Source organism: Pollachius pollachius, assembly GCF_949987615.1.
Source record: "Pollachius pollachius genome assembly, chromosome: 6".
Lineage (NCBI taxonomy): Eukaryota > Metazoa > Chordata > Actinopteri > Gadiformes > Gadidae > Pollachius > Pollachius pollachius.
In genome coordinates, this window is record NC_136939.1 from 14,702,383 (window position 1) to 14,717,540 (window position 15,158).

Here is a 15,158-nt window from a genome sequence, read left to right on the forward strand (position 1 = left end):
ATAGAGTGGCGATTCCATGTCCGTATTTACAACCCCAGCTTATTCCCCTGCCTATCTGGTTTTACAACCCGATAAGATATGGTTTTGCAACACAGGCCTATAGCCTACATTAAACCAGTGGTCTTGATCATGTGCTTAAGTGTCATCCACAAACCACACAGTCATGTGACTCAACCGGCTTTACTGTTTGGAAATCCGGTAAAAAATATGTCAAACTTCCTTAAATAATAAAATAATATATGACATCTTAATGATATGTCACACTATTGGCATGTGTTTGTATATTTATCTTTGATTTTTAAATGGGTATAATATATATTTAAAACACACGCATATGCACACACGATAACACACACACGCACACACACACACACACACCCCCCCCCCACACACACACACACACACACACCCCCACACACACACACACACACACTCCCCCCCCCCCACACACACACACACACACACACACACACAGACACCCCCCCCCCCCCCCCCCCCCCCACACACACACACACACACACACAGACACCCCCCCCCCCCCCACACACACACACACCTTGCTTATGACTGTGCCATGTGCTCGCAATCCAAAACATTGACCTAACATCCACTAATCTAGGCTTTATGGCCATCAAACAATCCTACATTTTCCATGACATTCTCAACTATGAGAACATTAACCCAATGCGTCGGTTTATGATTCACTCCACGCCAGAGCCACGCCCAGCCTCCCATTGACACTATATCCTCTGCTGGCTTACTTCCTCCCACTAGGCTCGCTCACCCCCAATGAGGTCCGCACAACCAAATATTTCCGTTACTAAAGTTACACAACCTCGTCCAAGAGGAAGTCGTTGAACAGCATATGGAAATGGATGGAGAGATAGAAAGCCAGAAGAGAAGGGGAAGGAGCAATGAGGATTTAATATGTAAGTCGAACTTTGAATTGTATTTATTGTCCGCAGCTTCTGAGCAATAGGCCTATAAATGGGCATGCTGTTTAATATGATACAATAATACATAATATGAAGATAATAAATTCGACAATGAAGTCAATTGTTTATATGGGGCATGGGCTTATCCGCCAAATAGTATATATCATATAATAGATGTAATTATAGCCGCAGGTGTGCGAACCGCGCCAACAGGTGCGCGGCAGAAAGCGCCACTAGTCCCATCGTCGTGGAGACGCGTCACGTGGGTTATCGCAAACACACGCCTGCGACGTGACTATTTGCCTTTGCCACCTATATACTTATTGTTGAGTGTGCACTGAGACCGACTTACCAAAGTGAGATATGCCTACGTTTTACTACATTTTCTATGGTGGCCGAAATGTTGTGCCCAATATCAGTGCCAATAGCAGCTCCGCTTTGACCCTTGATCTGCCTGTGTTACCTACTACTTATAAATTATAAAAACATGTTTCTGCGCCTCTTGGGTGCGCTTATGCTAAGCAGATTTGTCTTGCTTGCTGTTTTCCATAACTCACTCGCTCCCTCTGCTTATATCACGCCTAACTTGCTTAAGTATTTAATACATGTCGAGGAAATATTATTCGTAACTATAATATACAATCATTTACAAATTATATAAACCTTGATTTTATAATTAAGTGTCCTCAAATGAAGTTATTCCTCATCAATACATGTAAGCTATTTCTAACGTGAAATTATATTAGAAATCATAATTTAAGACAGTGCAGAACAGTTCAGTCACCAGGTGTGAGATGAGTCATTACAAGCCCTTTGGAAACCTGCCCTTCCCTGTACCTTAGTGACGTAAAAATTGTGATCGGTCCACTGGGTAAGCTGGTATACTGGGAGCAAACTGGTTTCGAGGCTATCTGGTAACAGAGCTCATGCATGTGGCTGTCTTTTGAGTAAGCCTGTGTAGCTGAGTGCTTGTAGGTAAATATGCAAACATTTGCTGAAACCCATATGATTGTTATCCGGCAAACTAATAAGGTGTCATTCAAACTAAAACGTTTTGTGGACAAAGGAGAGGACAAAAAAAACAATTAAAAAAACAATCTGGTTGCTTTGAATGGATGTAATTTGCATGGATCCCACTATGAGAAATAAAAATCAGACTGCATCCTCTGATAGACGCACCAACAGTGCGACCAACATGGATGTATAACATATTAGTATTTTCCCTATACTTATTTATTCTAGTAGCCTTCACAGAGTAGCTTATCCTTTCTCCATTAACTTAATCCTAGAGACATACAGGGAACATATGTGTGCCTCTTGAATAAATGTTTTCAATGCAAAACATTGTTTTGGGATTTCTATCACTGCAGAGTAAACTGATGAAGCGACACCAGACCCTGAACCCGATTTTCTTTTTTAACGCAACACTTTACATACGTCCTTCAACATCTCACACAATGGTTACATTTGTATTTGTGTGTGTCTGAATGTGATTAAGGGATTTAGTTTAGTTATTGTCTACACTGTGTGCACAATTATTAGGCAAGTGAGTATTTTGGCCATATCATAATTTTTATGCATGTTTTCCAACATCAAGCTGTATAAACTTGAGCGCTTATTGTATTTAAGCATACCAGGTGATTTGTATTTGCGTAATGAATGAGGGTGTGGCCTAAGGAGATCAACACTCTATATCAAGGTGTGCATAGTTATTAGACAGCTTCTCTTCCTCAGGCAAAATGGGCCGAAAAAGAGAATTAACGGACTCTGAAATGTCCAAAATTGTAAAAAGTCTTTCAGAGGGATGCAACACTCTTGAAATTGCTAAGCTATTGGGGCGTGACCACAGAACCATCAAACGTTTTGTTGCAAATAGCCAACAGGGTCGCAAGAAAAGTATTGAGAAGAAAAGACGCAAATTAACTGCCAAAGATTTGAGAAGAATCAAACGTGAAGCTACCAGGAACCCATTATCCTCAAGTGCTGCCATATTCCAGAACTGCAACCTACCCGGAGTGCCCAGAAGTACAAGGTGTTCAGTGCTTAGAGACATGGCCAAGGTAAGGAAGGCTGAAACCCGACCACCACTGAACAAAACACACAAGTTGAAATGTCAAGACTGGGCCAACACATTTCTGAAGGCAGATTTTTCAAAGGTTTCATGGACTGATGAGATGAGAGTGACTCTTGATGGACCAGATGGATGGGCCCGTGGCTGGATCAGTAACGGACACAGCGCTCCACTTCGACTCAGACGCCAGCAAGGTGGAGGTGGGGTACTGGTATGGGCTGGTATTATTAAAGATGAGCTAGTTGGACCTTTTCGGGTTGAAGATGGCCTCAAAATCAACTCCCAAACTTACTGCCAGTTTTTAGAAGACACTTTCTTCAAGCAGTGGTACAGGAAAAAGTCTGCATCTTTCAAGAAGACCATGATTTGTATGCAGGACAATGCTCCATCGCATGCATCGAAGTACTCCACTGCATGGCTAGCCTGTAAAGGCCTTAAGGATGAAAAAATAATGACATGGCCCCCTTCCTCACCTGACCTAAACCCTATTGAGAACCTGTGGGCCCTGCTTAAACGGGAGATTTACAGTGAAGGAAAACAGTACACCTCTCCGAACAGTGTCTGGGAGGCTGTGGTTACTTCTGCACAAAAAGCTGATCGTCAACAGATCAAGAAACTGACAGACTCCATGAATGGAATGCTTCTGACAGTTATTGAAAAGAAGGGTGGCTATATTGGTCACTGATTTTTTTTTTTTTATGTCAGAAAGGTTAATTTGTAAATTTCGAGTTGTTTTATTATTCTCACTTTAACAGATGAAAATAAACAAGTGAGATGGGAAAATGTTAGTTTTTTCATTTAGTTGCATAATAATTTTGCACACTAATAGTTGCCTAATAATTGTGCACATATATAATTATTCTCTTAAGAAAGACAAATCCTCTCTTTTTCTTAAACATTCAGGTTTAGGTTTATTAACATTTTGGATTGATCGAGAACACTGTAGTTGTTCAATAATAAAATGAATCCTCAAAAATACAACTTGCCTAATAATTGTGCACACAGTGTATATAAATAATAACAAGCCAGGGCTAGTATCCAATAGTCTTAGAAATTGTACTTCCCTCTAACTTACAGCTGTTTTGGCAAGAAGCGGCAATGAGTTGCAAAGCACAAAATACTGTGACTATTCCGGTACCTGTGCATAACTCCTCAGGATAGGGCGGAATATGCTCAGTTTGCTGAGCATATTCCTGATGCTCAGCAAATGTCCAACGACTTTGTAAATTTCCGGTTTATGAATACATTTTCGGGTGTAACTACTAGCGCTACAAAAGTGTAAATTCTAACAAACTAAGCATATTCCGATGGTAAACAAACATGTCCAACGACTTTGTTAATTTCCGGTTAATGAATACATTTTCAGGTATAGCGCTATAAAAGTGTAAATAATAACAAACCAAGCATATTCCGAAGGGTTCAGTTGCTTGTATAGATCACTAGTAACTACTTGTGTAGAAGTTGTGTAGTGTCATACATATTTGGCCTGTTCAGCCCTATGAGACTGTAATTGTTATTAAGGGCTACACAAATAGTTGAATTGAAATGAGCACAAGTAACCGAATTCTCTCTCCCTTCCTCTCACATGATATAAATGCCTCTCTCTCTCCGTCTAGCTGAACAGTCTGGGTCTTTGGGCTGCATCGGATCGTTTCTGGTGTTCTTCTCTGGCCTGTTCACCGCTCTCCTCTTCCCTCTGACCATCTGGTTTTGTTTCAGGGTGAGTCAGCATGGCCCAAACAAACAGACAAACATGGTGCTATATAACCCTGCTTTCTCCTGCATTAAATGGTTGGTTCTCCTCTTCTCCTCTGCAGATTGTTCAGGAGTATGAACGCGCCGTCATTTTCCGGCTGGGCCGTATCATGGACCGAAAAGCCAAAGGGCCTGGTAGGAAAACCCATCTACACTGAGTCCTCTTCCCACACAGCCTCCATGACCGCCATTAGGTCCTTTTTATGGTGACCTATGGTGACTCGATAAGAGACTTAATTAGATTTACCTCTATGGTCAAACGGAGGGGAAGTCATTTGCTACCACACATTAGGGCAACAGATACACCATGCAACAAGCACATTGAAACAGAACGGCAATGATCTGCAGAACAGCAGATCATTAGTACCTGATTGTGGATGCTACAAAAGACCTCCCCAACTAATTGGCTGTTTGGCCTAGGCTTCACTCCCCCATGATAAACCTACGAAGTCTGATGTATAGATATACTGTATGTATGCATCTGTAATATTGTTGCTTCCGTTGGTGCACTTCAGGAATCTTCTTCATCCTGCCCTGCACGGATTCTATCATCAAAGTGGACCTGAGGACGGTTTCGTTCGACATCCCACCTCAAGAGGTCGGTTCAATCCTTTAGATTGTAGTAGGATTACTGCATCATCAAGGCAACCACACCTGTGTCTAAAGCCCACCGCTAATCCGTGGTGTGTCCGCCGCTGCTGCCGCTGTAGATCCTGACCAAGGACTCGGTGACCGTCAGCGTGGACGGGGTGGTGTACTTCCGCGTCAGCGACCCCATCTCCTCCGTGGCCAACGTGTCCAACGCAGACTTCTCCACCCGCCTGTTGGCCCAGACCACGCTCAGAAACGTGCTGGGAACCAAGAACCTGGCCGAGCTGCTGTCCGACCGCGAGGGCATCTCCCACAGCATGCAGGTGCTCGTCCTCACCCAACACGATCAGTCACACCAGTGGCCTAGTTCAGTGGTTGCTCTTTAGAACCATAGCCTAAGCAAAACTTTTTTCATTTCAACACATTTTCGAAATCAACTTCTCGGTAGGGATCCTTCCTGTTTTGTAATCTGAGCCTGTTCCTGACAAAGGGAAGCAGTGGTTACCAGATTCCCTTTTTTTTTACCCTTTATGTAATGGACAATGATGTCCTGGAGGAGCTACACCTAGAAGGGGAGAATAACCTCTCATTTTGTGTTCATGTGTGTGTCTCATTATAAGGGAGATATTTAAGATATTTAAATTGTATAATGAAGGGTTTGAATTTGTTTTTGTTCTGATCTATTTTTCTATAAAATCGTAAGGGTTGGATCACAAACCAAAGGTTAAGAATCATGGGTCTGCGTAGGGTGACATTCCACATCTCTTCCATTTCCAGAGTAGCCTAGACGAGGCCACAGACCCCTGGGGCATCAAGGTGGAGCGGGTGGAGATTAAGGACGTCAAGCTCCCCCATCAGCTGCAGAGAGCGATGGCAGCAGAAGCAGAAGCCACGCGCGAAGCCAGGGCAAAGGTCAGCTCCTCAAACACGCAACAATGAATAAATTAATGAAGAGCATGAGGGTATTAATGTAGCCAACATTTTAGGATTGATTTATCAACATTTGAATGCAAATAAATCCATTCATTTATTAAATGAAGGGGAAATCCCGAGGGGAAATCCATCTTAAAATGTATTCCTGATTATTCTTATTTCTTTCCCAGTCCTTCTGTCTGGAAAAACAAGAACATAAACTTCAATCAGTGTTATAAACTCAAGTGATTCATTATAAACACAGTGGTCATTGTCCCTTGGCAGGTTGCATCCCATGTCCTTACTGATCTCTCTCTTTCGCTATCGCTCTCATTCTGCTGTTGCCTCAGGCTTTTATATGCACCACTTTGTCTTGGTTGGTTACAGGGCTCAGCTGGTGATGGTCAATTATCCCCAGCTGTTGCCCATTGTCAATGATGTGCTAGGCTTGCCTTGTTTCCTTCTAGTGGGGTAACCACCCTTTGACAGTTAATACGCAAGTTACCATAAGACACTCAAAAACTGAGCACATTTTCATGAGCAACCTCATACTATCTATATGTATAGTATGAGTATGATGATAAATACCTTCACCCACGCGTCCTTCTATAGGTGATTGCGGCCGAGGGTGAGATGAACGCGTCACGCGCACTGAAGGAGGCGGCGCTGGTCATCGGAGAGGCGCCGTCGGCTCTGCAGCTGCGCTACCTGCAGACCCTCAACACCATCGCTGCGGAGAAGAACTCCACCATCATCTTCCCCCTGCCCATGGACATTATCAGCCACTTCATAAAGAAGTGAGCCGTCCAGCTGCCATCCGCACAGTCTTACCTCTCTTCTCTAGTTTAGTCCAGTAGTATAGAATTGTACAATGCAGTACACTATAGTGCAGTCTAGACTCACTGTGCATGGCTTTTTTTGGTCGGTGTGCATCAGTCTTTCTGGTGAATAGTCCCATGATGCTTTGCTTTCAGCCACAACTACCTGACTCAGACCACGCCAAACACAAATGCATTTTAAATTAACTGTTGCTTACCTGATACGAACCTTCACTTAACCCTTTTCTACATGACAAGATGGGAATTAGGATTTCAGGAAGGGTTATCAAGTATTTATACTGTCGTCATGGTAACATGTGTGGATGTCTCTGTCTCACCAACATGGTTTAATATTTTATCAAGCAGTGCAATATTGGCTCATCTGGGTATCACAGCGAGCCAAACAAATGTATGGAAGATAAAGTTATTTGTTTGCATTTTATCATTAGAAATATTATTGCCTTTCAGTTCTTTACTCTCTTCAGAAAAATTACAGCTCTCTATTTTAATAAAATTGTGTAATACACACATGATGCAATAAAGTTACTTATCAAATGCTATGAATCTCATCCATCCCTTGGTGACCTTGAACCCGATCATTTCATTAATGACACAAATTTAGGGACCAGCCCTTGCCGAGCATGGGCCCCCAAGTATGTACTGTACAATATTCAACAGAAGGGTATTATGTGTGACCAATTTGACAAAATGCTGTCGCCCATATAGCTCAACAGAGCACAACAAAAAAGGGAACTCACACATGAAATGAAGTTGAACATAATTAATTGTATTAAAAACATAATCACAAATCAATGAAACAATATCAATTGAGGTGTGTAAGTGAAGAGTCGGTAGTGTGTGGTGCATGGTTGGGTTCAACCACAATCACCCCAGCATGAGTCACTGCATTTTATGAAACGTTCCAAAGGAAGTGGGCACAACGTGCACCAATTAAGGCCCCAGCATATGACCTGGTTTACAGAACAGCTCAGGTGGAATCAGGTCAACAGTAGACGGTTTTACCATTGATACATTTGAAGCTTTGATCCAAAAGGACATAGATGCCATTAATGGGCAGGTAGGGTTTAGACATCTTGCTCAGGAATGCCTCCAGATAGACTGCTGATGTTAGGATTGGAACCCACAACCTTTGGCTGGTAGTCAAACACCATGAGCACTGGGCTGCCATAGCTTCCACTTACTTTACACCAGCAGCACTTTAGTGCATACATTGTGGCATCGTACCAACTGGCTGACATGAGTGTTTCAGAGTGTGGTGTCATCTAGCCAGTGTTGTTCTCTGCTGATATAAACAATAACAGGATGTTTGGTAGGATGTTTGGTACGAATACCCGATTGTGGATAGAGTCCCAGTGGAGAAGCTATACAGCCCCAGTGATGGTCGCCTCGACGACGCCTGTTCCAAAGTCAACTTCCTCGGCCGTCAGACTGTACCTGTCCTCTTCCCTGTTCTGTGGGAGGCCTTTTAGAACGCTGCAAAACAAACGACCCGTCGGCCCTGTACCATAAACTATGTAACATTAACTGTTATTTTTTACATCCATTTAAACTTTGAAGTGCAGGATCACTGTGCAACCAATTTGTTTACCCATTTATGATTTAGCTTTAATCCAAAGCAGTTTTTCAGAGATTTTATATGAGATACATTTCATTAGGGTGCAGGTAGGATGAGGCCTGTTGTTCAGGCATGCCTGCTACATATTAGAATCACAAATCAGACTTTAGATTGATCTAATGTCTGAAAGGGACGTTTCACTCTTTCACATATTCACATTTCTTCATATTTGTGTACTTGCGCACAATGACTCATAACACGATCGCTGATCGATTGAAATGTCGTCCAATCAAAAACAACGAGTTGACTCACCCAATCAGTAGGGCCGGGATAACAGTGAGGAGAGAGGCGAGGAGGAAGCTGAATCCGGAGAACCAGGTCACTGTGGCTGCGTAGGTGCTGTTGAACACCACCAGTGCCACACACACACTCAACATCTCAAGGAACACCACACACGCAAACACGGCACCTTCGGAAACGAGACACCCACACAGACGTATGAAACTTGTATGGAAGACAGACTTGTATGAAAGCCTCACATGAGCTGATGTGAGGCTTCCATACAAGTCTGTTAACACCCTTGGATACATATATATTTATTACTTACGAGCACACACACACACACACACACACACACACACACACACACATGGACAAAGACACACACACACACTCACCCATATATACAACACACCCACCCACTACCACACACGCACGCTTACCCAGCAACATAAGCAGCGTGGTGTTTGCAAAGGCGGCCATGAGCAGACCCCCAGCGAGCGACAGCAGTCCTAGGAGGACCACGTTGGCGTCTCCGAAGCAACGGCAAAAGAAGGACACGCCCACGTAGCTGCCCAGATGGATGATCATGCCCAGTAGGGAACTACAGCCAATCAGGAGCTCGCTCCAACACAGGGGCTGGTTTAGCTGGTAGAGGATAATGATGGACATCCCCCCGTCCCTGCACATCTGAGAGAGGGACGGACGGACACAAGGAAAGATGGACGGAGGGACCAACAGGGAGAAAAAATGGACAGACGGACTCATCGACAATCAGAGAAAACTATGTGGGGAAACTAAAATAACAAACAGCTGCATGAGTGCGTTGGAGAAGAAGGTGCAGCAGGTGACCGGGCGCACCTTAAACAGAGCAAAGACTGCCAGTGTGAGTCCCAGCGCAGTGTTCCTCCTGCGGCTCCCCGTTCCAAACATCATGTACACGCTCTGCAGCTGGCCCAGCAACTCCTGCCTCGACAGGCCGAAGCAACCACGCAACGAGGAGAAGGAGGAGGAGGAGGAGGGGGAGGGGGAGGAGGAGGAGGAGGAGGAGGAGAAGGATGGCGATGGCAAGGGTATACCCGAGGCCAGGGAGTCCCCCAGGACCAGGAGCACGTAGGCCAGGGTGAGGAGGTACAGCAGGAAGATGATTAGGAAGGGCCATCTGAACCCAATGGCGTAGATGAGGACCCCCGTGCTGGCGGGCGCAAGGCCAGCGATCAGGCCCCAGATCAGGTCCACCCTGGCCATGGACAGGGTCCGGCGGTGGGAGGGACCCTGCCGGACCTCTGTCTCCCGGGAGCCTCCAGGGTGCGAGCCCTGCATCGCACCCCCGACGCTTCCTGCCGCCCCCGCCCCCGCACGCGCCTCCTCTCTGCAGCGGTCGGCCACGTAGGCGAAGCAGCCCCCCAGCAGCGCCGACGGGCCCCCGAATAGCCCCGCCACGAAGCCAGCCCCCAGCAGGAAGTGCAGGTCCAGGGAGAAGCAGCTGATGAGGAAGCAGCAGACGCTGAAGAGCAGGTTGCCCAGCAGAGGGGGCACGATGGCCGCCTTCCGGCCCAGAGAGTCACTGCAGGAGACCAGGAGAGGGCAGGAGAACATGCTGGGCACCAGGAAGCTCAGCTCCGCGTACAGGATGAAGACAGACGCCTGCTTCTGCACCTCCTGGGGCAGCAGGGGAGCGAGGTAAAGAGGAGAAGAGGAGGATAACTGGATACCTCAAGTCACGATCAATACGTATACATCCATCTAGGCATTTTGTTTGTTATAACACTTAGACATCTCGCAAGTAAAAACAGCCAGTAAATATGCCTATAATAGAGATAGATCGATATTTTCCCCCCCTACTATTAGGGTAAGACAATTTTAATAACCAAGGGAAAGTGTAAAAATACGATATACTGAAACATGCTAATGAATAAAAAATGTATTTCTACCGTCCAGCTAAATAGAATTATAATAGATTCAAAAATTATATTCATCACAGAGAACCATATCCTTCACATAGATAGAACTACACAATGTAACTCAAATATGACAATCAAGGATGTATTTTTTACCATGATTGTGGAGGTCAGATTTGAAGAACTGTTGACACATTGTGCGCTCTGAGATGAGGAGTAGGGGGCGCTAGAGAGCTGCTCCCACAGTCTGGCGTACACGTACTGTTGCAGCAGCGGTATGGTCATGGATAACCCGAAGCCGTAGAACGCCACCACGGGTTGGATCAGGTAGGAGCCGCCCATAGCTTACCTTGAGAAGCGATGCACGTTGTTAACGTGGCTCAATAACGCAGCATTACAGAGCGAAATCTTGAAAATCCGCGGGGGCCAAATATAGGTAAAACAATTGTTATATTCCTTCGGCCGGATCGCACCTCTTCTCACGCTTATTGTGGTTCTTGAGTGTTGCATGTGGTGGTAATGATCACCTGTGCAGGTCTCCGGAGGCACTCAGTGCAACAGGCAACAGGTAAACGAATGAACGCATCGCATCGCAGACCCAGAGGGGTGGGCTTGATTAAAGACGCCAGGTAAACCCAGCCTATACCTCCTCCCCTTCTCTGAGCATATCGTATTACCTCCACCTTGAATACTTTTGTCTCGATTATATTGCGTGGAATTGGTACCTTTGCACACTAATCATTTGATAGACCCACAGCTAGGCCTATACAGAGAAAGGGGGAAGATAAAGTTTCTAGTATTGTTATATGCCTCTTCATTTACCGAACAGTAGGTAACCACCAAGAACATAAGATGTTTGCCATTTAAATTTCGTTTTTAAAACCTCATTGACAGCACTTTTTTTTATTTATGCCTTTAGAAAATCAATGGTCAACTATAAATAAGCTCAAACAAACAGGTTTATGAGTTATTACCACTCGGATTCAATGAAGACTAATCATTTTACTTATGATACATAGCATGTTTTCTATTAAGTGCTTAGCGCACAATAACATTTAGTAAGGACACATTCAGGGCCAAGTTAAAACATGAGCAGGAGAGAATTTTATTCATTCTTAATACTGTATTGTTTCTAAAAAGTGCAAATAAAGGCATCGACATACCTACAAGTCATATTTAGGGAGAGAGGGTAAATGAGAGAGGGAAAGAGAGGGAGGGACAGAGAGGGAGGGGAGGAGAGAAAAGGTAAGGAAGTGACAGAGATACTGAGTCTGTATCTCTCCATCCCTGTAGATGGAGATAGAGAGAGAGCGAGCACAGCAAAAGTACAAAAGATGAACATGCTTCTTCAACTACGTCATCGGTTCTCTATAACTCACATAGCAAATGTAATTAGCCTACACACAAATGTACAATCAGAAGTTCAACCAACAGTTATTTCTCAGTAAACTCCCCAGCCCACCCCCTTCTGCCCGACCAGACAACATGGTGGATTACAGATCTTTTAAACGCCAGCCAAGCGAGTCAACGGCACAATATAATATACAAATGAAAATCAACATTCCACCATCTGTTCATTAAACATACCAGCCATGCCAGGAGGGAACTCAACCAAACGCTACATGTTGGAAGAGGACTCGGCTACATATATGGAGTATCAACTGGATTCTAAAGGACATGAAACGCTGTCATTATTACATTTTCTCGGACATTGGTCTGAGGGTCAGATGACAGATGTCCACAGGACAAATCAACAGTGGCGGTTCGTGGTTCAGACGGTATAGAAGTCTGCGTGATAGTTACACACTTGGTCTATATTGAGATGTATCTTTCGTTTTCTTTATCGAGTTATGATTATTATTTTATGTATTATCATTTTTGTCATGGAGCACAAGAGGTTCTCCAGAAGTGATCTTCTTGGAGCAGAAACTATAGGTTCTATGGTAACCATGTTTATTGACTCAATACATCCACAACGAAGTGTGATTCTGAACATCGCAAATCACAGTGAGCGACTTTGCCGAGCTCTGCACCATGTCGTATTACTATTATTATATGTCATCAAATACATTCGTGTAAGTGTCACTGTACAGAGCCCAGACACAATTAAAACATGTGTATACTTGACATTCTTTCGTCCGACAGTATTTCAAATTATGCCAGTAAAAAATTCAATATAATAATTAGGACATTGGCTTGATCAACTTGCGACTTAAAGAGCAAGTGATCCTCATTCCTTAATGTTTATGTGTGTGTGCGTGCACGCATTCAGGCCTACATGAATTGTATTTACATATATGTCTTTACACTTGTATATGTCTATGCATTTGTATGTATTTGTGTGTCCGCATGGCCGTGTGTGCGTGTGCGTGTGCGTGTCTGTGTCTGTGTCTGTGTCTGTGTCTGTGTCTGTGTGTGTGTGTGTGTGTGTGTGTGTGGTCTTGGGTCTAGCTTTAGGGCCAGTTTGTGTAAAGTTGGAAGCACACTGGTCAATAAGCCTTACGTCACACTAACCTTACAGACAACATAATACACAGTTATACAAAGCATCAGCTTTTCTGTGTTGTTCCGAGGAGTCCACATAAAAAGACAACAGAACCTGATTGATTTAAAACCTGTTTCCAGGCTAACGAGTTGTACTGTCTCGTTCATCCAGTATTCTGTATTTACACTGTACCTATACATTGTAAAATGTGTTAAATTAAGTACTATATGAATAAGCAAAATTTAGAAAAGAATTCCCTGAACAGAATTGTTGCTCATTTCAGAATGGAGAGTCCTAATATTGAGTAGCAAAACTTTAAAAGATACTATTTAAGGAAAGATCAAACAAAAGTCCATTCAGTAAACAAAGGGAAGCATGTAGAAAAAGTGCTTCTTTGCATTTGTTGCTCATTCGTTTATATTGAGGTTGATAAAGGTTTGAAAAATGTATTTAGTCGTTATTAAAGTGGCCATGGTAACCTAGACAGCTAATGAAGAAACTTTTACCCTTAAACATAAAAACGTTCCAAGGACAAAAAAGTATCCAATGTTGCTGGAAATGGAAAATAAAAATGTTCCATTCCAAAATGGACATAGCTTAATGGACTTTCTCTTCTCTCATGTCCAACCCCTATACAATGTGATATATACCAACCTGTACCCCCCCCCTTCCTCCCACCAACTCTATAGCTTAATACGCTTGATATCGAGACAAATCACAGACACTTTTACAACACAACACGTTCCAGTACATGCTTAAGTCCCAAATAAAAGTATAACAATAATAAACAGTATAAATACTACATTATAAAACAAACAACATCAACGTTGGATAAACGGCAGCTGGAACAGGCTCTGAGTCTTCCAGAGGCTGTGTTGAGCTACACATCAACCACTACACTTTCCTTGTTGAGGTAAAATACAAAATGGCGGACAGAAGTTTGCGCAGGTTGCCCTGAGGGGTTGACTGTGGAAAATGATGCTGTAGGAAGACCTGGCAGGTTTTAAACATAGTTAAACACCAGAGATATGCCCATTGGTTGGGGGGGCTGGGCCGCCTGTCGTGGTTATATTTGATAAAGGTACAAATACTTTAAAGTAACACAGTTAGTATAAACTGGCTTAAAAAGTTTAAATGCGCCTAAAGTAGGCTTCCAAGACACACTGCTCTGATTAGTAAAGTTGTACTTTTTGTTGTAAAGTTGTAAATAGTAAACATTGTGTGTGCACTAAAAATGAATCCTATTCTGCTGGTGACAGAGCAGAGACTGCGTGTAAGGCGCTTAGTTAGGGAATCCTCCAGGAGACTAAAAACATTCCGTCTCTTAGTGTAACTGCGATAAATTCCGAAACAGTTTCCTATTTTAATTCTCTGGATGAGAAAGAATCAATCTACCCTGTTTATGTGATCCTGTTCGATTGAGAAGAAGTACCACGGGTCACTGTTCTGTTTTGTTTCAGCGTAGGGGTCAACATGCCCATGCAAGCTAGCTCTCACTACAACCATCTAAATATTTACAGTCCCGTCTGTCCACTTGGCGCCTAGAAGGGGGCAACAGAGTGGCTGTCAGAACCGTTGGGACCTGGTCGCAGTCCAGGCCATTCTGTCCAAAGACAACCTCACTCTGTTCCCGTGATGTCACACCTGCGCTCTCGTCTTGCTCCAGTTACATTAGATCACTGATATTAAATACATCTCCATCAATCAATAGATTGATCGATTGAGCACAATATATGTATATGGTCAAGAGATAATGGGGGAAAGACAGGGGAGGAAGACAAGATAACAATGGAGCTTTGGGGGAGGGGGGGGGAGACAGCGATAGTTAAGTATAG

General features: G+C 43.7%; 2 protein-coding genes across 2 annotated transcripts; one reads left to right on the forward strand and one right to left on the reverse strand.

Annotated features, from left to right (window-relative positions):
• Positions 1-787: 787 nt before the first annotated feature.
• Positions 788-7,637, forward strand: stoml3b (stomatin (EPB72)-like 3b). Its single transcript, XM_079737619.1, has 7 exons — positions 788-929; positions 4,623-4,726; positions 4,824-4,896; positions 5,277-5,359; positions 5,472-5,675; positions 6,130-6,264; positions 6,877-7,637. Exons 1-7 carry the CDS (start codon positions 866-868, stop codon positions 7,063-7,065), a joined length of 852 nt encoding a protein of 283 aa, XP_079593745.1. The 5' UTR covers positions 788-865; the 3' UTR covers positions 7,066-7,637.
• A 200-nt stretch (positions 7,638-7,837) lies between these two features.
• Positions 7,838-11,397, reverse strand: slc46a3 (solute carrier family 46 member 3). Its single transcript, XM_079738892.1, has 6 exons — positions 11,312-11,397; positions 10,995-11,187; positions 9,799-10,599; positions 9,381-9,627; positions 8,971-9,127; positions 7,838-8,576 (listed from the first exon to the last, which is right to left on the reverse strand). Exons 2-6 carry the CDS (start codon positions 11,178-11,180, stop codon positions 8,465-8,467), a joined length of 1,503 nt encoding a protein of 500 aa, XP_079595018.1. The 5' UTR covers positions 11,181-11,187; positions 11,312-11,397; the 3' UTR covers positions 7,838-8,464.
• Positions 11,398-15,158: the final 3,761 nt, after the last annotated feature.

Excerpts from the sequence above, each read along its gene's own strand:
- stoml3b (XM_079737619.1), top strand. The coding sequence starts at position 866 with ATGGAAATGGATGGAGAGATAGAAAGCCAGAAGAGAAGGGGAAGGAGC. Across the intron at positions 4,897-5,276 it reads CCGAAAAGCCAAAGGGCCTG|GAATCTTCTTCATCCTGCCC; the intron begins GTAGGAAAACCC and ends GGTGCACTTCAG. Across the intron at positions 6,265-6,876 it reads CGCGCGAAGCCAGGGCAAAG|GTGATTGCGGCCGAGGGTGA; the intron begins GTCAGCTCCTCA and ends GTCCTTCTATAG.
- slc46a3 (XM_079738892.1), bottom strand. The coding sequence starts at position 11,180 with ATGGGCGGCTCCTACCTGATCCAACCCGTGGTGGCGTTCTACGGCTTC. Across the intron at positions 10,600-10,994 it reads ATCTGACCTCCACAATCATG|GAGGTGCAGAAGCAGGCGTC; the intron begins GTAAAAAATACA and ends CTGCTGCCCCAG. Across the intron at positions 9,128-9,380 it reads CACGCTGCTTATGTTGCTGG|GTGCCGTGTTTGCGTGTGTG; the intron begins GTAAGCGTGCGT and ends TCGTTTCCGAAG.